General features: G+C 42.2%; 1 protein-coding gene across 10 annotated transcripts in view; it reads right to left on the reverse strand.

Moving 5' to 3' along the window:
* Positions 1-15,965, reverse strand: part of MCTP1 (multiple C2 and transmembrane domain containing 1) — a 505,859-nt gene extending 489,894 nt beyond the window's left edge. For all 10 annotated transcript variants that reach the window (XM_088023395.1, XM_088023389.1, XM_088023396.1 and 7 more), the window contains exon 1: positions 15,246-15,965. In XM_088023395.1, coding sequence (XP_087879521.1) covers positions 15,246-15,965 — 720 coding nt within the window. The remainder of the gene's footprint in view (positions 1-15,245) is intronic.
* Between the last annotated feature and the right edge of the window lie 11,402 nt (positions 15,966-27,367).

Consider the following 27,367-nt stretch of genomic DNA (forward strand, 5'->3'; position numbering starts at 1 on the left):
ACCCAAAGGTACTAACTGAGGTTTTTGGAGTCCATGGGGTGGAAGTCATCGACTTCCTTGCTTGAAGGTGAATCAATAATAATGGATTTGTCTACATTTGTATTTCTTTATGAAGAGAATGCAGGTCATCACTGTGGTTGGCTGGAGAGATCAAAGCTTGATTGGCAGGCCTCACTTGGGAAGGTCTTGGTATAACTTCTGAGCCCTCATTTGCTGGACATGCTAGAATGCATACCCTGGAGGTTTCATAAAGTAGCAAATAGGCTGCTGATATGACTACTTCAGGTTTGATTGATGGACTAGAGCCTCATTAAGGAGTTTTTATATTTCCTTTTTTTTTTCCTACTGTAACACTGTATAAAAATATCATGATGAGGTTTTATACCCTTTAAGCTTTCCTTGTTGCTTAGGCACTACAGCCGATCTGTTTCAAAAAGGTGAATATTGGCTGTACATGAATATATAAAACTTAGATTTTATATCTAAGAAAATATACAGGAAAATATAAAACTTAAATCTCTCTGCCCATGTTTCAGATCTGTTCAACAAGCAGTCTTCCTAATTATCCATGATTATGTTAACAAAATATACAGATTTAAATGTACACCCCCTTACAGAATCCCTTCCCAAAGTTCTTCTTTTTTTTTCCCCCATCCTAACTTCAGGAAAGAAATTGGAAGCTCACAAAACATATGTCTTCCATAATTTACCGCGGTAACATCTAAATCACTGGGCTTTATCTCATTTTCATCTCTACGTAGGCTGGGAAATATGCTGTCTCTGAGAATCTCTCCCCTGAGTACTGACAAGGGGAGATTAGATTGCATTTCCTGCCTTCATTTACCTTCGAATAGTGCACAATAAAAAGGCAATAGGAAGAATGAAATGGCTTGTTTTTCCAGGGGGAAAGATATTTCTATTTCTTACAGACATTTTTAAAATACAACATCTTAGGAGAGGGAAGTAGCCCCAGCTAACATTTCTACGTCTTCACGAACCACATCTGTGAGCACAATGTGGCCCCATGGGTAGCAGCAAAGAACAGCTATTCCCAGACCAAAGTCATGAACTCCCTGAAGATAGTTCTCCTCTTCATAGAGGAGCATCAGAGCTCTCAAGACGGCTTCAGAACTTGTGAAAGTCCACATCTTCCCTGGCCCACAAGGTCCTGCATAACCTGGCCCCGGCCAACCGTTCCAGACTGATCCCCCATACTTTCCTTCTTACCAAATTCCAGCTGCCTGGGCAAACTTGCTCTAAGTGCCTTCTGCTGTACTGTCCAGTGCCCAGAACTATCTGCCACATCCCTTACTTCCTTCTGCCCTCCCAAATCTGGCCAACTCCTGTTCATTCTTTGTACCTCCTCCTAAATGTCACTTCTTCGGGAAGCCTTCCCTGCCCCTCTCCTTCCTGCAAGCTTAGGTTGGGACCACTTACAATTGATTATCTGTAGTTCTCTGTACTCCTCTGAATCCATTATTACAATTATAATGGAACATGATTTGTGTATTTTAAAAACTGTAATGGAAATTTCCCCTACTAGACCATAAATTCTCAGAGAGCAGGAACTGATGTGTCTTCTTTATCAAGGTATTAACAAGATACCACGTCTACCATAGGGTAGGATATTTCATAAATATGTGGGGAAGGGAGAGAGAAAAGAAGAGAGATCTATTACCAAAACTGTTGGTACGGTAGCAGAAGGAGATCTTCCAGCTACATATATACATGTGGGGCTGGTTCATCATAGAAAACATTTAACCAAATCTTTTCACCATTCCAAGACATCTAGAAAAGCCAGCGCTCATGAGCATATGTAGCAACTTCAGTGTGGAGGAAAGCTATGCACCATGGCATTTAGACTCATGAGTTTTGGAGCCAACCACTTAACTTACTCAGGTACAAAAATCCCAGCTCCACCACTTACCAGCTATGTGACCCGAGCAATTTCCTCACCCTTTCTGAGCCTCGACTGATTCATCTATAAAATGAGGCTAAGAATCCTGGCCTCTTCTAGAGTTGTCTCAAAGCCTAGAAGTAATGCCTGCGAAGCACTCACGACTAAGATTTTAGTGCTATTATTATTATTACTACCAAGAAACAGTAGAAGTCGTACCAAATTCAGAAGATATATCTCGCCTTTTTCTTGCTAAAGGAATATACCCCAACCAGGCATAGTCACTGACAACTAGTTGCTTAGACAACAAGCTGTTTGCCTGTCCAGAGATCCTAACACCTAGACTAACTGCAGAATGCATAGCTTTATTTTTCACAGGTATTTAACAACATGATTGGAAGTCCAGATATATGTATGGAACTCACAACAAGAATGATCTGAAAAATGTTCACTTATGAGCTCTCAGAACTGAGTATGCAAATAAACAAACTAACCCATTCACACTCACTCTTTCTGGATACTTTCCTCCAACCAATAATGGCACATTCTTCCAGTTGTCTCTCCAAAACAAAGTTGAGACTCAGACCCTTTGGTAAGACTGGTGTTAAAGGAATGTCAGAATGAACCACGAATCAATGGTTTGGGTACCAGTCATGTACCTGGCACTAGTGCACGGATGTGGCCTCGCTAATCAGTGCAGTGGGGGGTTTCCGGAAACTATGGCCTGGCAGAAATCAGATGTCTGCTACCCATGCTCTTCCACTTACTAACTATGGACAGAACCTGGTCTGCATACAAACTGACCTCTCTCATTATCTACCATATATAAAATGCGCTGATAATTCCTTTCTGTAAAAACCACTGTGAGGTTTTGAGTGAGATAATACACATAATCTATAATGACTATTTGAGATACCATGTAAATAATGCCTAGCAAATAAATCTATTTCATTTCATACCCTTTCTCTAATACCATGCCTTTCACAGAATAAGAAAGCCTTAATGAGAGAAGCCAGGGGAGGCTGGAAAATATAGATAATACATAATTATAAGGGTCTCATAACTTACAAAGCATTCCTAATAACAATATCAATAACAGGAATAGTGGTGATGATCTAGCGGGGTTACCTGATGAGGAAGAATTTTTTTTTTAAAGTAAGATGGACATTCAAAAGTTGCTAGCAATATCTTTATCTAGCAGTCAAAGAGAGCTAAGAGGACTTAAGAGTAAGAAGTGGGAGACCTAGGATTATGCCTGACACCAAAATCTTCTGTTACATTAAGTCTGTCTTTAATAAACTTACTTGTTATGACAGGAAGGAAACAACAGAAGAGCTGTCATGTTACTACTGAGATGGGGAAAAAGACAAGGCTTTAAAACTTCATCCAAACTTCCCCCTGGAGTTCCATTTCCCTAGGCTGGGCTCCTCGGGCACAACCTACTTCAGACAGCCTTCCTTTGTAGAATCCAAATTATACTGATGTGTGACTTTGGAGCAGTCCCTTAATCTCCTATAACTCAGTTTCCTCATCTGGAAAATGCAAAAGGTAATAAACCTACTTCAGAAAGTATTGTAGTAGATAAATGGGCTAATATATATAGAGCACCTAGAATAGTGCCAATACATAATAAATACTCTGTAGGTTTAGTGATTTTTGAGAGTAGGTATAAAGTGTCATTTTAAAATGGCACCAAGGTGAGAGGCCCTGTGGTTGGTGGGTCAAAGGTCAGAGGTGAGAGGATACAATCACAAAGAGAGCCCAGCCCAGGTGGGTGGGGGTGGACCACACTCAGCATGTCCTCCCTCATGTGACCTAATTTCAGAAGATGGAACATGTACTGCGATTTTACAAAAGTTAATTCAAATGCAGGGTCGTAAAGCCAAGCCTTACCACTAGAAAGCACTTCATGGGCACTTAAGCAAAACTAGTTTCCATGACCAATTTCTAGCATCATTTTACAAACAAAATTTGTGTAGCTACTGAAAACTCACATTGGATTTATATGCCTAAAAGAAAAAAATAGATTTTAAAATATGAAATGGACACAAATAAATACACCACTCAGGATGCTATCCAGATAAAATTAAGAGGATGAAAAAAGTAACAAAATGGCATAAGAACATATTTTCAAAAACAGTCAGTGAGCATCGCTAGCAATAGTAACAGAAAACAGAACATTTTTTTAAGCCACCAACAAAAACAAAGGCCTAACTCAGTTATTCTCTGACTTGTCTTTTGAAGTGATTTCACAAAATGAGCTTCCTCATGAGTACCAGGAATATCCTCAGATGAGAATACATCTTTACAATCCTAAAGGTATCACTTTTTCTCTAATTAAAACATGAACTATACCAATAATGAAGCTCGCCAAAACACCTCCCTATTTTTAGCTCTAAGGATGTCTTTGTGAGGGAAAAGCCAGGCCCAGCTTGAAAATACTAATGGTAGATATTGGTTGTTGTGACTTCTAGGTTTCAAAAGCTTAAGGGAATGATTCTTTTCCATGGTGGCTATAAATAAGATAGCTACTTAGGAAAGAGTAATCATTCTGCTGAAGAAAAGGCATTCCTTATACATTAGTTCAAATTCAAAATAAGATTACTCATTCCCTTTGCAGAACACACCCCACAGTAAACCATGAAAACTGCTGATTGGGTTTTTTCTTCTCTCTCTTTGGCTGAGCTGATTATTATACAACTACTCAGACTACATAGACTTAAACCAGTTGTAAAGACAAAGTTATCATTGAAATGTAGTACTGTCACATTAAATTTAGACGTGGAAGAATACTGGGGTGCCTGGCTGGCTCAGTCGGTAGAGCATGTGACTCTTAATCTCAGGGTCATCAGTTCAAGCCCCATGTTGGACATGGAGCCTACTTAAAAGAAAAAGAGAAATAATAAAATAAAATAAAGAAGTAGAAGAATTTCGGAGTTGTGGTCATCTTTGATCCCAGAGGAAAATATATGTGTGTGAAAGAATAGGTGTGTCTATACAACATACCTGGTGAAGACATAACTGTGTGTGTATAGCAATATGGCAAAGCAATACAAAATGCCAAAACATCATAGGAGCTAATTATTTAAACCTCACTATAAGAAAAATTATAAAAACTTCTAATAAAAAAGTGCCTGACTTACCTTTTTTATTTTCCCTGCCCGTGTTCCCAAAAAGAAAGAAAAGTAAAACAGCTGAAAGGCAGGGAGCAGCAGGGCAGAGAATGAAGAGCCAAGACCCACGTACTACTCCACCAGGGAAGTCCTGTGAGAGGTGAACGGCCCAACCATGGTTGATAATCCAAAATACACAAAAATCCCTTCCTAGTAAGTTCCATATAGTTCTTCCTCCTGTTCTGGCATATACACAGGGAGAAAAAAGGTTCAAGTCAGAGAAAGTGAAAATGTCAGGCAGAAAGGAATAAATATAAGATCACTTAACAAAGCTGCATCTTCCTTGAAAAGAGGCAGAGGGCATGGGGCCTGGGAAACTGGAAAAGGAAAAGACTCTCCGCCTGGTCCCCGGCCTCGCTCAGCTGATCCCCACACAGCAGGCCAGAGAGTCACAAAAGCCCCAGCTGGGTCTAGAGTAGATGAATGCTGTCTAGGGAGACAAAGGGAGCAGGAAAGGATTGAGGGGTGACAACCAAAATGGTTAGGTAAATGGTTTTTTCACTTGAAACTCAGAGTTGATTTGGCATGTATGCAAGGGCAGTCACAATCACAGCTGGACTCCACCCCTGTCCCTCAACTCCAGGTTCTCTTTAAAAGCAGAGGGAAGGGGCACCTAGGTGGCTCAGTTATTTAAGCCTCTGCCTTCGGCTGGGGTCATGATCCCGGGGTCCTGGGGTCGAGCCCCGCATCCGGCTCCCTGCTCCGCGGGAAGCCTGCTTCTCCCTCTCCCACTCCCCCTGCTTGTGTTCCCTCTCTCGCTGTGTCTCTCTCTGTCAAATAAATAAATAAAATCTTAGAAAAAAAAAAAGCAGATGGAAACAAAGAAAGGAGATGGGGAAAGGGTGGGGGGGGCATGCTGAGTCAGGGTTTCCCACCTCTAGGGAGCATGAGCCTTGGCAACAGCTCTGTAGTGACAGAGAGCCTTTCTCCAAAATCTATTCCATCTCAAAAGATACTTTAGGAAAACACTCAGACTTCTAATTTGGTGTGGTGAAAATACTATTTAAAAGCAACTACAGAAATGCTGAATTTTTCTGTTATGAAAAGCTATTTTACATTTCAATAAAAGAACAGGAGTCAAATATGGCTTAAGGGTCTAAATAGAATATGGTTTCTATTTTGAGAAGGTATCTATTTGCAATTTTCAGAAATTGATCATTTGCCATGCACAGATCAATCTTTCGTCTGAGAAAGAAAGCATATTTTAATGTTTGAGGCACAAAACGCCTCAAGAATGAAAATTTCCAACAGAGCCCGTGGATTCTAAAACTTTTCATTTCAACTATTTCTCCAGATATTTAGCCATTCTGACATCAGGTCCATAAGAATCTATGAAACCGAGTCATGTGGGAGGTTTCCTTGTTTTACCTGATTTTGTTTAACAAACATGTTAAACCTGTTTCTCTTTCTCTTACCCCACCAACACTATTTTCAGTGCCGAACGCTGCAGAGAAAAGGAAAACTATTTCATTCAGGAAGAATTCAAAATAACTACAAAGAATATGAGCTATTACGGGAAATAGGTGACAATCTGGTGCTCAGGAGCCTGGCACCCTCCACCATAAATGCAAATTCAAAACTCAACCTTCCCTCTCCCTTCCCCAGAAAAAGACTTTTCAATAAAAGCATTTTTTTAACATAACCAAGAAAAACCAAAGACATAAGTAAAAGGGAAAACGTGGTGCGATTACTTCCTTCCACTCTCCCTTGCCTTGAAGTTTCAGCCAAATCCCTGCTGTTTCAAATCTCCTCTCTTCCCATCCCCAAGGTCAGGTGACTGCCCAGCTTCAGGCTCCCCCTATGACTCTTGTGGTCTCTGCTGCTAACTTCTCCTTCTGATGCTCACTTGACTCTGTCTCTCCTGCTCAGATGCCTCCAGGTTTCCCTACAGCGGCCCTGGATGCACTGCTCGGCCCCCCAGTCTGGCCACAGCTTCATCTCCACCTCTACTTCCCATACCCTCCTTCCTGAACCGCAGGCCTCAGTCCCATCACTGACTCCCATGTTCTGAATACACAGCACACTTATTCACCTCCGTGGCTGTGGCAGTAACCCCGCCCCCCGCCTGGCCCTGCCACCACTACCATCTCCCTGTGCCCAAATCCTAACCACACTCCAAAATAAGGCAGAAGCCATCAGGTGGAAACACCCCTAAATTGCTGACACCAAACCTACTGCTTACCTGCATCCACGCCCACAGTGTCTCCTTCCGTTTGCAATGGAAGAGGAACCCTTCTTCTGGCTGAGGCTACCACCTCCCCAAGACTCTGGGGCCCACTCCGACCCATGCCCTGAGGTAGCTCACCCCTTCATTTATCCCTCTGTTCTCCTTAAATGTCAACCTCTCCCTCTCCATAGGCTCCTACTTATTAACCCACTCAGGTGATACCCATTAAAAAAACAAAAATCTTCCAAAGAGCCCATCCCAACATGGCTCCTGCCCTCCTACTACCACTTTCTTTTATCTCCTAAAAAGCCAAACTGCTTGGCTTCTTTCCCTGTCCCCAGCTCCTCTTTCTCACACCCCTCAGCCTACTGCATTCTGGCTTCAATTCCACCACTCCTGATTCCATTATTTTGTAAAATGCATTGACACCTCCTATGTCCCAGATAACATATGCCTGGCACTGGGAGAGGAGAGGAGAAATCAGACCTCAGCTCTCTGAGCCAGAAGTTCAAACTGATAGCTAAACTCAGCCCAGAGATTTATTTTATTTGGACTACAGCTTAAAATTTTTTTTCAAATAATTTTCCAAAAGTTCAAGAATCTGGAGATTTCACATGAAAATCCAGGTTTCTGGCTTATATTAAAGAATCCAGAAATTCTGGCAGCAACGCCTCTTTCACGATATGACAATAACCCGTTGAAGCTGAAGAGCAGCTGCCCCTCAAAGGGGCATGAGCTCCTGTGTTCACCATGAACCCCATCAAACCCTCCCCGCTCATTTTCTTTTCTCAGATGGTCCCCGTGTGCAGTGAAGTTTGAATCCCTGTTCTAGATCGGTGCGGTTCACTAGAAATAAAAATGTGAGCCACGTACATAATTTTAAATATTCAGGTAGTCATATTTTTTTAAAAAATGGAAAGGAACTTTAATAATATATTCCATTTAATCCAACATACCCAAAATATTATTTTGATGTGCAAGCACCATAAAAAATTAATAATGAGACATTTTACCTTCTTTTCTTTGTGCTAAGCCTTCACAATCCAGTGTGCATCGAACACTTATAGCACATCTCAACTCAAATTTGCTATATTTCCAGCGTTCAAGAGCCAAGTGTGGCTACTGGCTCCATCTGAGACAGCACAGCTCCAGATGCTTAATGATTCACTATGAAAATGATCTTGCAAGTAGAGAGAGAGAGAGAGAATTTTAAGGGGAAAGAGGGAAGCAGGCAGAACTGAGGAAAAGGGTGATGATGTTAAAGAGGCGACATGATAAGGACTTCAAATTAGGAAGGAAGGAAGCAGGATCACAGAGACAATGAACAGTGCTCCCCAAAAAGATCAGCTGTATTCTAGCCCTCCAGGTATAAAGACATCCTTTATAGGCAAATGTAATTAACTGGCAATGCAGATTTTCTGGAGGGAGGCTTTAGTGTTTCCTAAATAGGCTCAGCATTAGACATGTGGTCACTGTGAAAAGCAATTGACCAAATGTCTGACCCAGAGTTCACACACTTGGCATTCAAGAGGCAACAGAGTGGACCAGGCTAGTGAGCATAGGATTCTGGGTCGAGGCTGGGATTTTAATCTGGTTCAAGGCGTTGGGTTTGAGGAGAAGTGACAGCGATGCAGCAGGAAATTAGCTTGAGCTAAGATCTAAGCAGAGATCAAGACTTAGAGATCATAAGTGAGTGAGCCTATGTCAGCAAGGTGTTGGAATCCAGATGTGGGCGTGCAACATCAGGGGTCAGAAAAGGAGACTTGGGTGCCAAAAAAGGGTAGCCAGAGTCAGAGATTGGCACCAAGAAATGCATCCCGGAGCCAGAGACCTCAGAAGTAGAAATCACTCCTCCATCCTCCACGTGAATACAATATGGTGGCCAGTTAGTAGGTGTCATGTCCTCCCTTCACACCCGCCGGCACGAACAAGAACTAAAGTACGGGCTGAGAAAAGCCAAGCCACCAGCTAGGGAAGAGGAGAAGGTCAGATACATCTGCCAGACTTAAAAGGACTTGGAAACCAGAAGGCAGGAACATCATTATATAACTAAAAGTGCTTTTGAAACGTTTCCAGAGAACTTTTGAATAGCTCTAGCCCTTCCATTCATCCCTTCATTCACTCAGCAACCACTTAGTGAGTAGTCTTCCCTCTACAATGCTGATTAGACAGGTCCATTGTACTAAGGCTTGCCAAATTCTACTCTAGCAGTGCTGGTGAAGAGAACCAGGCTTAAGCAAAATAGAGTGAGTTTCTCATACTGACGGGGCCTCACTGAATAAAACCTGTGGGATTAGGAGGACACATTGATCCCAACACATCCAGAGGTCCACTTGTCTATCATGTGTTGTAATTTTTGCCAAAAGGATGAGAAATCAGGTTGGTATAAAATATCTCAAAAGACTTCACAGGAATATTGTTCTCTCAAGAAGACAGTATGCAGGACTTTTAAATCTCATTGTATTGAAAATATAGGGGTTTTTTTGTGTTGCTTGCATTCAGACTGATGTTAAAGACAAATATCTGGAGACATGAGGAAATCATGGCCTGATATTCTGCTGGAAAAAAAATTCTCATGTAAGAAACTGGTCTACATTGGAGGGGGGAAACTATTTGCATAAAATCTTCAGTTGTTGAGGGATAGTCATCACTTTCCACATCTGATTTATAAAAAGCAATGTAAGTTGGAAGAAATGGTTGACAGTGACAAAGAAAGCAAAATGGCACATAAAGTAATCTTGCAGGGAAAAAGAAAGTGTGATTGTCGACACTTTCGACAATCAAATCAAAAATCACCAATAAAAACAGTAGAGATTATTTGGCAACAGAAAAAAATGACATGAGGAAGGGTGCCTCACACCTTTCAATAATTAACTTTATAGAAAGATAAACTTGTCCTATATAGATATGCTTCATACCATAATCTTATGAAAAACAAACAAGTTTATCTAAAGCAAGTTCTAGCACAATATTTACTTCACTCACATTGAACAAACAAAAAAGCCAGTTTTCAAACAATAAGCCTCAGTTACCAAGAGCAGGTTTTATTTAGGACTCTTGACTTATTGAGGCAAGGAAATATATCATGTTTAGTAAGTTTTCCGGGGAAAAAAAAAGAAGTCAAAACCAAAACGTTTCAGATTTCAAAAACGTCATTTCAACATAGGACTATGACAATGCAAATAGTATGAATTAACAAGAAAACACACGACCCTAACTTCAGAATATGCAGATTTTGTCAATGCTTACAAAATTATCTAGACTATTTATTCTTCGTCAGTCTAGAGTTGACCAACATTTTGATAACCATCACGAGGCAAGAAACCACACTACATGTTTCTGAGTTACAAAAGATATATGATAAGCCTTTAATTTTTTGAAATCATCCCTTATTTCCAAATGACGGGGCAAAAGGAAAAAGGGAGAGTGATTATCCTATTATCTTTATGAATCTATTAATCGTATTTTCTCTAAGTATTTATTTCACTTTTCCAGAATAATGTGCACACACTCGCCAAAAGTAATATAAGATTTTTTTCATTACTCTGTGAAATTGTGATGTCACCAGTACCACCTTGGTTAATCTGAGGCTACTTTTGCCACCCATGCAAGTAAAATAATTTACATCTTAAATGAGGAGGACCAGCAAAGTTCCCCGTTAATTTTTTTTCAGCCACCCACTTATTTGTAATGGTGGCAGTGGCAAAACTTTAATACACTGTTATAATATACTAGCAATCGCTAGGGTTTATTGAGCTCCCATAATATTTACTTGATAACATTTCCATATAGCCAAGATTCATCGCTGTACTCAAATCTTCCAGATACACAGGATAGAACATAAAAGTCACAGAAAAATAATTCCACTCCCAAGTAAACCTGTCACTGTTTACTCTCTTCCTCTGCAATAAACTGATGATCCCAGTATTTTTTAGAATGCTATCACACATCAAACTTCATGCCCTATTCCAAAACGTCCTAAGATCTCATCCTTCCTCTCTCACTTTGAAAAAGCTTGGAAAAAGTTATTAACATTGCTTTTAGGGCTTGTTTTTGAGAGTATTCGTTTTTTGGTGATTTTAAGTCGTTCACATTAGGAATTACATTTCTTTACATTTGTGTCTTCCCCCAGATTAAGTGTTCTTTCAAGTAATATTAAAGACACCTGGGAAATAGCAAAAATTAACCCAAACCACATTTTTAAGTCATTTTTGAAAACATAAGCTTTCTCTAAAAGGTCAGATAATTAATGAACCAAGCTGCCCTTCATGTATAGACTTCATCTTAGATAATATTTTTCTACTTTTTGTTGGAGCTTACAGATGTATCTTAGGAATTTTATCCCAATGAATGAATATTCCTCTGTGTTTTGAAACATTTCTATCATACCCTGAATAATGTAGCCACTTTTTTTACAAAAACTTTTTTGTTTCTCTATGAAAGCAATTTTAACAACATGAATTTAAAAGAAAAAACAATAAAAGTTTAACATTCATAAACTTCACGCTTTTGTTAAAGCCCTAAAAAAATGGGACATATTCATTCTTCACTCTTTATCTTAAAATACTGGCTTCCTGATTCTAGCAAAATATAATTTTAGTAACTCATCAAGACAGAATACATAAAATTGGCATATTTTTGATATGCACACAAATTGAGAAAGCATCTTTCCCAACTGTGTTGCAGAAAATGAAATGCATCTGGTATGACAATATGGCCAAGCACGTGAACTAGAATCAGTGGGAAGAAATGGTTTTTTTTTTTCTTTTTCTCAAAGCAGAACATTTTGAATAATGTACATGCCCTAACAACAAGGCATTATTAACTCTGTTAAAGTGCCTTTCAGAGGTATATCGGGATGAAGACCACAGAGTAGCAAGAGGGAGCTGGGAGGCAGCTCGGTTTGCTCAGCCTTAATCATTGTAGATCAGTGATTTCCAAATCTCTTTCCCCCACGAGTTCAAACTGATGTAGTTGTTTTTTTATTTTTTGTTTTGTTTTGTTTTCTGGTTTTTGCTTTTGCTTTTGCTTAACACCTCCACCCAGAGTCAGAGTTTATGCACATATGTTATTGTGGCCTCATGCTGAGCTGGAGGGGGGAAGTGGAGAGGTAGGGAGGTGTTGGAGAACAGGGCTAATGCCAGGATCAAGCAGAGAAAAACTGAGACATTTGCGTTATTTTTGCAACGAATTTTCTTTCTTCTTTGAAAGAAAGTTCTTTTTATCTAGGCAATCTGAAGATGTATTCAGTGCTCTTATTGTCTTTGCTTTCATGTGTACCTCTTTGGCTTGGTGAACAACATAGGAATCTGCACATGCTACACTCTCCCTCCTCCAGCCCAAGTATGCTGTGAGGACAGGGGCTGGGAGAGCAAGGAAAGATCTCTGAGTGATGCAGGAAGCTTGCAAGGGTGCATGAAGCTCAACCTACTCCTGGACACCTCATGGAGTCCTCTTCTACTTCCAGCTTCCAACTCTATTTCTTCCTCTTCTTCATCACAAGGTGAGCCAGCCGGGCTCTAGGAATTGGGCAGAGGGGCCATGGGAGGACCAAGGAATCCTACTTCTGCACTGGCGAGAGAGTGCTGCTGAAAGCCAGATTTGTGACTCCTAAGAGAAGGCTGTCCACTCCTCAAGGAACAGACTCCCCATGAGCAGCAGATGCAGGAAACCAGCAATGGTGTCTCTTCCTAGGACTGTGTGTGTGGCCTCAAACAAGCCCCTCAGGGCTACTGTTCTGCCTACACCCCACCTTTCACCTATTCTTTGAAAGGTGGTTTAGCTTTGTTACTCCTTTTATGTCTTCATTGAAATGCTGGTTCCTTATAATGAAAAGCTTCTTTAGATGGTATAATTAATAATGTCACTTGTAAATGTGATGTCATAGTTATGAAATAATGTATCACAGAGAAAAGAACAAATTAATATAGCTAATACATCATGAAACTGATTCTAGGAAGGGGAGAAACCCCCCAGAATGTATGTAAACTTGCAAGCATTAATCTTAGGACTGAAGTCATCTCAGAAACACACAAGCTCTAAAAGTTGTCAAAGGGTTATAGTAATGTAAAAAGACTCTGGAGAATTTTAGTATAAAACCTCTGTCATTTATTAACCATGTGACCCTAGAAACGTTATTTAATGTCTTTGAGCATCAGTTTCCTAATCCATAAAATGGCAACAAGAACTTCTGTCCTGTAGGGGTGCTGGGAGGATCTAATCCAGTAAGGCTGTAAGGCATATGGTGAGGGCACACACAATGTTAGTGTAATATGCTCTCCAAAACAGGCTGAGGTCTTTGGTATACAAAATTCATAATTACATGGCAGTATTTTTTAAAGATTGATAGTGTCAGAAAACTTTTTGGTAAAAACTAACAAAGATTAATTCAGAATTCTCTGCTTTTGCTTTGAGAATCTTGATTCGATGAACTGCAAAGAATTTGGGGGGTTAAGTAAGATATCTACCTTCAGAATAATTCAATTATTGGTTGTTGTATTAGTCCTGATCATAGAAGTTAATAAAAACAAATGTAAACAGTACCCCAACTTTGAAGTTCTTATACCTTAGATTTATGTACACATTCAAAAGTAAATTCTATTAAAATATATAGCATTCCTCTACACTGAATTTAAAGCATCCTTTTAAAAACATTTTTTACTTTTGAAACCAGAAACAGGAGTTCTATTCAGTTACCTTTCAAGATAAAAGGAAAAGTAGAGTTATTTAGACTCTTTGTCAATGTTATCTCTACCTACTCTTCTCCGAATAAGAACTTTTTCTAAAACATCAGATGTCTTCTAGAGCATCAATAACATCAGGTTACCCACCTGTATTCTGGCTTGTTTTCTGAAACTACAGTAATTACCTAATAAACTATAAAAATTTCAATGGATAGCCCATCTATTCCTGTATCTTGCTGTTCAAAACATGGCCTTAGGGTTTCGTAGCTCAAATTTTAATCTAATTAAAGATTAACCTTTAAATTAATTAAAGATTAATTAATCAGAGCCAAAATAATGGGAATTTAAATAAGCTAAGATGTATTGGAGGAAAAGAGTTCTTTGAGGTCACTGATAGACTGGAACTTTCAAAATGCTTGCTAGCACTTTTGAACACAATTTATAAGTATTATAACACGATTTATAAGTATTAACCAAAGGAGCGCAACTCCTCTCCAAAACCGAGGGAGTAAAAAGCTGCTGCTCAGTGGAACGCCTTAAGAATCCTACAAGTTCATTTTTACTTGACTCTTGTCGAACCAAACTTAACTCTTGCCTGAACAAAGAGGCAACACGATGTACATAAAGCAGCATACTTAAGACGCAACCGCTTCAGATGACTACTGAAACTTGGAAAAGGCCATAGGAGCGAGTCTGACTAACGCGGCTGAGACGCTCACGCTGTCCACTTGTTGGGCCACTATCGACTTGCAGCCGGAACTTTTTAGAAGGGAGTGCGAGAAAACAAGCAGACTTCTGCTTTGAGGGTTTCCCCAATAAACGGCCTCACGTTTGCCAACGATTCACCTCTCCGCATTACTGTCCCTTCCCGCAAACCATTTGTTTCCAGTTGTTTCCAATAGTGGCCCCTCCGCACCCTCATACATGGCTGTAATTTTTTTTTTAAGTTGCTGTGTTTGTTTTTCTTTAGAGAAGGTGAGACTTAATTAAGACAGCCCTTCTAGGAGACCTCCAAAAAAAGTACCCATTTTATGTCTAACTTTATTCCTCTCCCATTTGGCTACTATTAAGACTTCCATTTTCATTGGCAACGCATAAAGCTACCCAAAAAGCTTCTGGTAGTAGGAGTTATTTCTACCAAAAGTAACGTCAGGGTGCAAGTCAGAACTATATCTTTACCGAGCAGGATCGGGACTGTTTGCTTTTCACTATTTGATTTACTTTGTAGCACCTCCACTCCCCTGCGTCTCCCCGGGTAGCGACTGCCCGAAGCCGGAGGCGTGTCCCGCGCACCTAGTCTCCCGCCGCGCGCAGCGGTCGCTCACCTGGCTGCTGCCGAGCTCCTCGCCCTTCTCCGGGGTCCGCGGCTGCACGGGGCTCTGAGCTGACTCTGCGGGAGGCGGCGGCGGGTCCAGCAGCTGCTCCAGGCAGGCAGTGCCCGGCAGAGATGAACTCTTTTGATGGCACAAGTGCGCCTCGGGGCCCCGACGCCGTGCACCCTCATCTCGGGCGCGGTCCCCCCTCGCGGGCGGCTGGGGCGAAGAGGACAGGGAGGATGAGGCGGAGGACGAAGAGGGAGCCGAGTCCGGGGAGCGTCCGCCAGGAGGCGTCCCTCCCGCTGCTCCGGCGGTCGTCGCCGGCCCCTTTCCCGCGGGGAGCAAATGTTCACGTATCCGGCGGCGAAGGGTGGACCCCTGCTCGGTTCTGCCGGCGCCGCCGGGCTCGAGAGGCTCCGGCGAGGAGCAGCACAGGTTGGGCTGGGAGGAGGAGAAGACGCGGTCCAGCACTTGCTTGCGCTTCTTGAAGCCGCTCCACCTGCTGCCCGCGCCACCCACGCCGGCCAGTGCGTCCCGCCTGCCCCCCGGGAGTGGCGGGGAGGGCGATGGGGTGTCCGCAGTGCGGCGCTCTGGGCCCCCTGCGCGCCCGCCCCCGCTGCCCTTGCTCTTGCCCACCCCCAGCTGCAGGTTCTTCCAGAGCCGGGCCTGGAAGGAGGAGGACGGCGCCGCAGGCTCGGGCGACCCCGCCGCGGCTGCCCGGGGCTCCATCCTCCACCCCCTGCTCCTCCTCTCCACTCCTCCTCCTCCTCCACCTCCTCCTCTTCCTTCTTCTCCTCCGCCCTCTCCGGCTGCACCTCCTCCCGGAGCCCCGCGGTGGTGGCGGCGGCGGCGACGGGCGCAGCAGCAGAAGCCGGGAGTGCCCGGCGGCTTCAGGACAGCGCGGGGGAAAGCCGCCGCCGCCGCCGCCTCCAAGGCTCTTCGGCCGCCGGACTCCGGCGCCGCCTCTTCCTCGTGCACCTGCCGGGGTGGGCTGGCGCTGCCACCGAATCCCGGCCGCCGCGCCTGCAAAGTTTCGAGGTCCGAGCTCCGCAGCTCCAGTCCCCTGGAGTCCCCCAGGCCGCGCCCTGGCTCTCTCTGCTCGCGGGCTCTGGACTGAAGAAGCTGCAAGCGCCCGAGCGTGCGCGTCCAGCTGCGCCAGGGACCGCACCCTGCGCCCTCAGGGCAGCACCTGTCAGCGGCGGGGGCGGCTGCCTTCCAACTGGGCTCGCGCGCCACTCACACAACAGGGCGGATCGGGCTGAAGACAAGCGCGACCAGCAGCCCCGCGGGAGCACCCCGGGACCATCCTCCAGCTCCTGGGTGGGAGGGTGGGCAGGCGAGAGCTGGGTGGAGATGGGTAGGGACCAGCGCCAGGTTGCTCCCCAGGATCTGGCCACAGCTCCCCACGTAGCTCTCTTTGGGCCGATGGCTGGACGCGCGCGCCGGCTAGTGTCTGGGTCCAATGAAGTGAGCTAGAGAGAAGCTTATGCGCCTTGGGTGGGTCCTGTGGGGCACAGAGCGTCCATACCGAAAGGTGAACCTGACCGAATTCTGGGGCTGAACACTGCTGCTCCCGCCGCGTTGTGTGCCCTGGATCCAACAAGAGAGTTTGATTTCTTCTGTCTTGACTTCATCCCATCCAGCCTCCTTGCTCTTTATTTGCATGTACACCGGTAGTTCCTTTTGTGATCCAGGCCTAGAGGTTTCCGGAGTCTGACCGTAAATTAGCCAGCCCTAAAGTTGCAGGGAGTTTATGGTGGACGAAGATGTGGAGGATGTCCACGAGCTCTCCCACCATTCCAAACGCAGAGAATCTTGTTTTAATCCAAGTGCATTTACTTCCTTTGCTTCGTTGCAAGGCAAATGGAAAAGGGTTTGTTTCGCTCGTTCAGACCTTGCTTCTCCCTAAATCTACTGATCCAAGGGTCTTCTGATTCTACTAAGAGTGCTTCTTGAAAAGCAGGTGACACGGTGTCCCTTCCCTCCTCCACTGCCCTCCACACCATTAAATGTGGAAAACACGGAAGAGTTCCCTGGGCTTTGGCACCGTACCGTCTGATTCCAGTCTCCTCTAGCTAACAGTATGCCCTTGAGATCTTACCATCCTGGCTTTTTAGTCCTTTTTTTTAACCTTTATAACAAACACTTAATAAATATTTATTGAGCACCTACTATGTGTCAGGCAATATGAGAGGCTGTGAGGATGAAGCTGTGAGCACGGCAGACAGGGCCCCACTCTCATGGAGCCCACCTTCTGGTAGGAGAGTCGAACAGTAAACAGAATTTCTAAAAAGAAAAGTCCCATGAAGAAAATTAAGCAGGGTACCATAACAGAGTGGCTATGGAGGTAGGGTTGCCAGATAAATTGCAGGACATCCAGTTAAGTTTAAATTGCACATACTCTTTGAGTATAGGTATGTCCAGAATTTGTACACCACACACTAAAATGCCATTTGTTGCTTATCTGATAGTCAAGTTTAACTGGGTTTTGTATTTTTTACTTGCTAAATCTGACAACCCCATATAAAAGGTTTCTGGTTGCTATTTTTTCTTAAAACAAAAGTCTAATGAGAAACTAAAATTTAAGGTGAGACTTAACGGGGACAAAGAGATCGTCACGGAAAGATCTGATTACAGCATTTCAGGCAGAAGGAACAGCAGGCGCAAGTCAGGAAGCAGCTTGGTTAGGCATGTTCAAGGACAGAGGGAGACCAGGCCATATAGTGTGAAGCAAGGTGAAAGAGTTGATAAGAGACGGAGTGGAAGAGATGGACAGGGTCCTGGTGGGTGGGTCCCATAACCACAGTAAGAGTTTGAGGTTCCTATAAGTGAAATGGGGAGCCATTAGAGAGTTTTTAAATATGAGAGTAACATGATGTGATTAACTAATACCTACATGTCCCATAGGGCTGTTTTAAGATTTAAGTGAAAAAGGACTTAGGTCAGTGCCTGAGGCTTTTCCACACAAGACAATCAAACTTAAAGTACCATGATCACAAAAAATTACGTCCATACAGAACTACCATGATAGTCCAAAAAGAACGGTAATATACAAGTCTTTCTTTTCTATAGCACAGGAAAATTATTTTGTTACTAATATTTCTAAGACATGGTAAACAAAAGCATAGAGAAAATAAGAAACGTAGAATTACTGTAAAGAAGTAAGAAGAAATGACCACCACTTCTTACCAAAACTCTTTATAAATATGTCAGTTTGTCATATTTATATGACATGGATCTGTGGACCCATGAAGATAGTTCCATACGATTCAGCCTTATGTTCATATAGTCTTTTTTTATCATACATTTAATTGACTTTTGTAGTTTAATATTTTCATTTTTCTCCTCCTTGAAAATACTAAGTCTGAGATTTTGGGTTCTGGGCTCTATGACCCATACCAAATAACACTTATTCATCAATGTGAACTCATTTATACAACTTGAATATGTATGTAAATGTAACTTGCATATGTAACTTTTCCTAAATATCTAAAAGGGATTACAAGAGAGGTTGTCCTACAAATTTTGAATTATATGAAGTTGTACATGATATGTCCAATGTCTTTTTATATTTAAGAGAAGATACTTATAAAAACGACAACACAAGGGAAAAGGGAGTGGTACAGATTGATCACTGAGAAGTGAAGAATCACTTCTGCCCTGACTGATCAAGGAAGATTTCTTGCTGGAGGCATCATCTGAGCTAAGATCTATTGCAGGCGACAGAGTATACAAAGAAGATAGATTGCCACCCACCAGGGAAAGCAAAATTCATGGCATGTAAGCTGTTCTTTTTATTATAATTTATTAACCATCTCAAGTACTGATAGAGCATCTGTTGCTTGAATTAATAGGAAATTAATAGATGCATCACACACTGATATACCGGAGGTTGGGAAGGGGATGGGTAAGGTAATATTGCAGCACAAACCCAAAGGAAGTGAGGGAGTGAACCAGGCAGTGAATCTGAAGGAAATTTTTTTCCAGGAAGAGAGAACATTAAATGTGAAGAGGCTGGGGCACGTGAGTGGCTCAGTCGTTAAGCATCTGCCTTGGGCCCAGGGTCCTGGGATCAAGCACCCCCCCTTTTAGGCTCCCTGCTCTGCGGGAAGCCTGCTTCTCCCTCCCCCACTCCTCCTGCTTGTGTTCCCTCTCTCGCTGTGTCTCTGTCAAATAAGTAAGAATCTTTAAAAATAAATAAAATAAATAAATGTGAAGAGGCTGAGGCAAGAACTTGCTCAGACTGAGATGTGGCAAAGAAGACAAAATAGCGGGAACAGAGAAAGCAAGAGGAGAGGGGGAGGGAAAGAAATTGCAGAGATGGCTAAGGGCCAGGTCCTGTAGGATTCTGTGGGCAACAGTGAGGACATTGGATTTGGGTGGATGGGAAGCCACTAGGGGGCTTTGAGGAGAGTTTCCTTATTATCTAATTTGCATTTCAAAAGGTTCACTCTGGTCTCTTCGTTGACAATAAAGTGGAGGAAGAGAATGGGTGGAAATAGAGTTTATTTACTTTTTTTTAAGATTTAATTTATTTATTTTAGAGAGAGTACTAACAGGGGGATGGAGCAGGGAGAGGGAGAAGCAGGCTCCTGCTGAGCAGAGAGCCAGACGTAGGGCTCAATCCTAGGACCCTGGGATCATGACCTGAGCCAAAGGCAGTTGCTTAACTGACTCAGGCACCAGGCTCCCCAGAAACAAAGTTTAGATAGGCGCTGTCACTCACTATAATACCCAAGGGACAAAGGTGGCTTTGAGCTTTAGCTGAGGAGCAATGAGAATGGTTAAATTCTAGATACACGATGTTTGGAGGATAGAAGCAACAGGACTAGCCATAGTCTGGATATGGAGTACTCAAGCATTGTGCTAAATGGTTTGCATCATTTACTATCTGTAATTCTCACAGCAACCCTATTTTATAGATGCAGGAACCAAGTCTGAGGCATGTGGCATGATCTTGCAAGGTCACCATTGAGTAGTTAGCAGATCCCAGGTCTAGGGATTCCAAAGCCACAAACCTTCTTTAGTTTTAAAATATACACATAAATATAGAGAATAAAATCACTGAGGCTTCAAAAAGATGCACGGATCCATGTCCTTGCCTTGGGTGAGCAACAAGACTGTCCTGGACAGAACCACAATTTCCACTTGATGAGATCAAAGACATAAATGCAAGCATAAAAAAAAAAAAAAAAAAACATTTGGGGGGACTAATTGAGTTAAAGGCCAACTAAATGGCCCTTAAGGAGCCCTCTTGTCAATGGAGCTCTGGCTGCTGTCCCCGCCAGCTCCCAGCCCCGGGCCAGATGCCTTCATGCCCTCATTTCCTCTCTCAGTCTCTAAAATGGGGATAAGAATGTCTATGGGCCTGACCCCCCTTACAAGGATCCAATTAAAAGCCAATGGAGGCAGCGGTTTTGACAAGTAAAGCCTGTCTACAAGAGAGACGTTATCATCACTTTGTAATCAAAAAAAAAGAACAACTACCAGACTGACTTGTTCCAACTTACATGGAAAAACCCTGCCTGTGTGGAGAGAAGCATTGTGAACCTTTTAAAAGCAAGAGCCCAGTCATCACAGTTCCACATGTTGAGACGACTGCCGACTCTACAGTCAGTTCAACAGAATAAAGCCCTGCTCAGGTGTGAACTAGTTTTTGCCTTTTTCTTTCCTGCAAGTTTTCTCAACAGTTCTCAAATGCAGTTTAATGCTTAAATAACTTCAGAGAAGCGCTTTCTGTTAACTTTGTTTAACCTAAGCCACCTCCTATTTTCTTCTTAACCAGAGTGTTAAAAATTCTAGGGTCCTAGACCAAGACATGCTCTGGACTGTCTATGTTGGAAGGGCATAGGACTCATGTAGCTTTAATGGGGGAGGGGGAAGTTTGAAGCTGTCTTTGCATACTTTTTTTTTTTTAAATCAATTGTCCTTATAAAAGAAGAGGAGAGGAGTTAAGTGGCGATTTGGGGGAGAGAAAAGCCTTCTGCTGCCTACCTCTCAAGGCCAATTCTACATTGCACAAAGTCAGAAGACGTGGGCAGTTGCCTGGTGTTGCACCTAAGTGCTCTGTAACCACAGGCAGCTCCTAGAGCCTCAGTTTTTCACTAGCAAAATGAAGAAATGGAACTAGTTTCCCTCCAAGGTCTCTTTCAGCTTAAAAATTATGTGAACTTCTGAAACAGTTCTCTAGTGTAGGATATAATCCATCTACTCATTCCTGGTCTGATGTCCTACTTTCGCTGGAATATGCAAAGGCAGGTATTACTGGATGGGCAGGCAAATAACCCCCTTTGAATATATACCACATCACAGAAGCTCCCAGGGCCCTATTCCTATCCCTCAGGCCTCAGCACTTCACAGTGGGTATCTGATCTCTCTACTACACCTTCCCCAAGTGTGGACCAATGAGTTCCAGGAGATGATGTATAGATATTTTGCTCTCCCTCAGAGAGGGGATCAGGTAGGATAACTCAGAGGGAGGGATTCTATCTTCTTCCTAGTTCCAGTGCCCTTGGTGCCATTTGGGTTGATAACACACCCTGTCTGAGCTTCCTTCCCTTCCTGTCTCACATGCCTCCTTCCCTAACACTGTGCCCTGCACCTCAAAAAGAAACTGCATGTATTTGAGTCCTTATCGCTAAGTGGGCTTCTGGGGGAACCCAAACTAAAACACATGGGATGGACATTTCAATCTTTAGCTAATGAGGTCCCCGATTTGACCATTCAATGAGAACAAAAGTAATGTTCTCCAGCAAGATTCCTTTGGGCCGTACAATTCTCTTACAGGGAACTAGGGGCCTATAAAGACAAAATTTATCCCCCAGCCTACAATCTATCCCCTGAAAGTCAGACCCCTTGAGAACCAGAGTTTTCATCTATGATTTACCTCCTAGAGTAGACAAGAGGGTTGTACCAGCTGTTATGTGGACGTGTTAAGTCACTAAATTCTACACCCCAAACTAATAATACAGCTCATGTGTTAACTAGCTGGAATTTAAGTAAAAGGTTAGAAGAACAAGAATGTTCAAGAACTCGGAAGGTCGTCTCTCAGATTGAGTGGGGAATTCCTATCTCGTTGCTCTACCGCATAGACCTACCATTCTCAGAGGCACTCACGCTTCACCACCACCAGGGAGCTACACTCATTACATTCACCTTCCGGCCGAAGGAGAAAAGGGTAAAGAAGAGTCTGCCCCCACCTTTAAAGTTCCTTCCCGACTCTTCTCAGATCCCAGGGCTTAGAACTCAGGTACATGGCCACGTCTAGCCATACAATCTTTATTCTGGGCAGCCATGTGTCCAGCTAAGAAATCTGGGGTTTCATTATTGAGGAAGAATATCTGGGCAGGCAGATATTGGGGGACAGCAAGCGGACTCTGACACAGAGGAGTAGTCATTTGAGGGCTTCTGCACTCATAAAGAAAGGGTACAAAATAAATGATCTCTTTTCTTTATCTACATGTTTCGATGTTTGGTGTGACATCTGAACTGCTGCCGCCACCTCCTTCTGAATCTGAGGATGAAGCAAACACTGACGTTGGCAGAGGAGAGAGAAACAACCTCAGTTCTGGACGTCATTGTGCTACATAGTCAGTCAATCCTTGAGGCCTTCCTTAACTCTGCTCCTGTCTTTATGTAGTTATCTGTTTATTAATTATTAAGTAGGAAATTAATTTATCTAGATTTGTAGGCCAGAAGAAAAAATACATCTCCCAGGTTGCCTCGTTCACAGTAGGGCATTAGAGGAACTGGCTCCATGTTACAAAGAATTGAGACACATCAATATTCACTAATGGTAAGAGCACTAAGAGACAGCTAAACAGGGTAGATCTTTCCTCTTTGCTGTGTTATTTCAAATCTGGTCATTCTGCTAATGAGAATCACACTGCTCCCTTATTTTCACCTAAGAGCATGCTTTCCCAGGTTGCAATCAGTTTTGGGTTTATTCCTAATCCAATCCCCTAACTCACACATTTTCTCTGAGCTAAAATGGTTATTTAAAAAATACACATTTATTGATTTCAAACCAGTGCCTAAAAATTGAGCTGCCTTTCTGGCAAGCTCTGTCTTTAAAATGCCTGCTTGGGGAATACATGAGAAAGAACTAGTTAGAAAAAAAGTTTTGTAGAGTTTTATTCTGAGATGACCTTCTTCTGCCTGAATCCCATAGGGGAAGTAGGAAAAGGAAGGAAAGATGGAGTAGCTAAATGTGTACAATCATCCTTGGAAAAATAAAATCAAGTATTATGCATTTTATGAAGAAAATTACTTTGAATGAAACTACATTGGCTAAAATAGATTTCCCAGACCCTGATTTATAGCCTGGAAGTCCATCCCCCTGGTTTGTTTTTAATCTTGACGTCTGCCACCATTACAGTTAAACTTCTAAATTCTGTCCATATAATTACATAGTTAGGACAGGTATTGTTTTCCACCTTTGACAGAACTCCTAAGAAACCAAGGTATACAGGGACTTGGCCCAGGTCTCATATAAAGTCAGTGCTGAGATTAGTGAGGTAATTATAGGTAACAACATCTTTCCAAGTTTGGGCTATCCTTACTCCCACCACTCTGAGTGTATGTGGATCTATTTCTCATTCAGTTCTACGATTCAGCAGATTGGATCCAAGCACAATTTAACCACTCCAGGATCAAGAATTGTTTGTCTCTGTCAGGATGCATCAGACAATAGCCTAAACTCTAAAGACATCAGGTCTGGCTCGGCAAAGTCTTGGCTCAAGCCGGAAGGTAGCACCTGGAAACTCTGCCCTGGGGTTAAGAAATGAATTTGAGGCAGAAAAATTGCTGCCATAAGTAAACAAAATTGAGGCACCATTTATGGGGGCTGTCATCTAAAAATAAAACCTCTGAGTGCTAATGAGATTGGATATATGCCAAGAGGGCTAGGGACTGTAGGGAGAGTCTGACATTGCAAATAGGAGTGTACTGGAATTAAAAAAAAAAAAACACAGTATGGCGAACTTTTGTGCAGATGGAGAGAAAAATATAGCTCCTTTATATTTTCTGTAACTAATATGGTCTTCCTTTAGAGTAATGTCATTCAACCAGAAGTTAATGGAGAAAAAAAGAATGAAATATCCAACCCAACTTTAACAATCACCAAGATTTAATCATTTAGACAGTCCCTTTAGGAAATGCCTACAGTCTTCCTGGAACAAAATGTCTCTCAGGTAGGCTTCTCTCCCCTCGTTACTCTCCCTAAGAAGGTATCTGGGTAACTGGGGAAGGCTGTGTCTTTCACATCTTCATGAAAGCAGGAAACAGCCAGGGCAATGTCATCTGCCTCTTCTGCTCTGGGAGAGATGTCCCCTGTCCATCTGTTTTGCCTGCTACCATTTATGAGCAAGTCTGCACTCATATGACCCGGTGTTTCCCATCCTAATCAGAGCCCAAAAAAAGCTCCCAGATGACTCAACATTTCCTTGGCTCCCACTGACTGGGGCCCCTGACATCTATCTGTCATTTCTCTTATCCAGCCTGGGCCCAATTACTCATACTAAGCTTCTACTGTGAGGCCACCTAGGCCCATTGGCACTTGACTCAGCATCCATAACATGAGAGATGAGTTAGGCTCAGAAAAGCTGAATGTCAGGGCCTTCTCCTGCCGGCTCTAGAGCGCCACCTAGCCTTTGTTTGTGCGTCTGCACCCTAAATGGGTTTGCGACAGCTCTGTCCTATGGGACTAAAGAGAACTTGCTCTTTTCTCTCTCTCTCTCTCTCTCTCTCTCTTCCCCGCACTCCTCCCTCCTTCCCTATCCGTATCCCATGTCCCCTGCCTGCCCTCCATCCCCTTGGACTGTCCTTTGGTATCCAGGATACGTTCATCATTCAGGGTTATAGCAGGAAATAGCCCATTCAAGGAAGATTTTGATATAAATTTGATATAAATTTAATAAATATAATTAATTTCAAAGATGTGGGAAGGTTGAGAGCTGTGGCTTTCAGAATCTAATCTGGAGACCTGAGATCCTTTCGGGCCAAAGTTATTTTCCCAGTAATTCTAAGATGTCATGTGCCTTTTTCATAGTCTCCTACAAGTGTACAGCAGAGTTTTCCAAAGGCTACATAGCATGTACTATTTATAAGAAAGGACATCATAAAGTAAAAGATAAAAAACAAAATGGGGAAGGGGAAGTAACTGCAAAATATATAACAGGCAAGAGATTAAAATACAGAGGTTATAAGGAACTCCCCAAATTGATGCAAAAAAGACAAACAACCCAATAGAAAAATAGGCAAAGAACGTGAATGGGAAATTCACAAAATAGAAAAAGGAAAAATGTAAATTGTAACGCCATGAAGATACTTTAAAAAAATTTATTACAGAGATTAGTAAAATATAAAATTGCTTGAGGGTATTAGCCTTGGTATGGGTGTGGGGAGTAGATATCACAGTCATTACTAAGGACAGTGTGAATTGTTATAGCCATTTAAGAGGTCTGTTTGGGGACACCTGGGTGGCTCAGTCGGTCAAGCGTCTGCCTTCGGGTCAGGTCATGATCCCAGGCTCCTGGGATCAAGTCCTGCATCAGGCTCCCTGCTCAGCTGAGAGTCTCCTTCTCCCTCTCCTTCTGCCCCTCCCCTCTGTCTCGTTCTCTCTCTCTCTCAAATAAATAAAATCTTTTTTTAAAAAGAAGAGGTCAATTTGGCAATGTGTATTTAAAGGCACATAATTCATTACTCAGGAATTCTACTCCTAGGCATCTTCCCCACCCACACCCCCAAATTCTGCACAGAGATTAGGCTATATGTGTAAGGATCATATTGCAGCATTGTTAGAAATATCAATAATGGTTAGTAATAGCCAAATAAAAATCAAAAAGGAAAAATTTGAATGTCCTACAACACAGGAGTTTGATTATATATATTGCAATTTATCCATGCTATGAAATTTTATGCAACAGACAAAAAGAAAGGGGTGGATCAATATGTTCACATAAGAAAGATCACCAAAACATTGCCGAGTCAAAAAAAAAGCAAGTCGCAAATAAATATTTATGCTATAATAGCATATTTCCATTTATAAATAAATAAATTCACAAATAGAAATCAGTAGTACATTAAAAAATAATACACCATAAAGTAGTTAGATTCATCTCCACAGTGGAATAATAATAGTTTACTATTAGGGAATTTACTAAAATAGTATGCCTATTAATCAGTCAAATGAGATCAAGTAATACAAAGCATGTAACAAAATTTGACATCCTTTACTAATTTAAAAGCCCTAGTGAAATAGAAAGAGATGCAGGAGCACCTGCTTGGCTCAGTCGGCTAAGCATCCAGCCCTTGGTTTTGCTCAGGTCATGATCTCATTGGTCATGCGATCCAACCCCGAGTGGGGCTCGACACTCATCAGGGAGTCTGCTTGAGATTCTTTCCCTCTGCCCCTCCCCTTGCTCACACACACACACACACACACACACACACACACACACACTCTCTCTCTCTCTCTCTTTCTCTCTCAAATAAATAAATCTTTAAAAAAAAACAGATGGATAATTCTTTGACATGATATAGTAATATATGCATAAACTCCAAAGCCAGCAATAATATTCATAGCAAAGCAGTAATAAAGGCAATTCTGTATAAGTTAAGGCCCAGGCAAGGATCCCAAATAATGGCACAACTATTTATAAGTGTTCTGCAAGAGTGAGCCAGTGCATTTAAATAAGAAAATAAAATAAGGTGTAAATGGTGGAAAGAACGAAGCAAATTTTTCCATTATTTATAGATGACAATCATTGAGTACTTGAAAAACTAAAGAAAAAAACCATAAAAACAATAAGGAAAAACAGTAAAGGAGTAAGTTACAAAATTAATCTACAAAAATCAATAGTTGTTCTTTCTACAGAGATTATAAAATAAAATAGAAAAAATAATATTGTTAAAAATAATACCCAAAATATAAAAACCAAGTGCACAAAATAAGATAAAGCCAAGAGCTATATGAGGAAAGCTTTAAAACTTTATTGTGGGACATGAAAGAAGACTCAAATAAATGAAAACCGGCTGGGTGAGGAGATTCAGTATTGAATAGTGATCATTTATACTGAAATGAATCCATAAAGTCAATGTGATCCCAGTCACAATACCAGGAATTTTTAAAA

Source organism: Eumetopias jubatus, unplaced genomic scaffold (assembly GCF_037043125.1).
Source record: "Eumetopias jubatus isolate StellerSeaLion01/CBP00866 unplaced genomic scaffold, mEumJub1_p1.0 scaffold_5, whole genome shotgun sequence".
Lineage (NCBI taxonomy): Eukaryota > Metazoa > Chordata > Mammalia > Carnivora > Otariidae > Eumetopias > Eumetopias jubatus.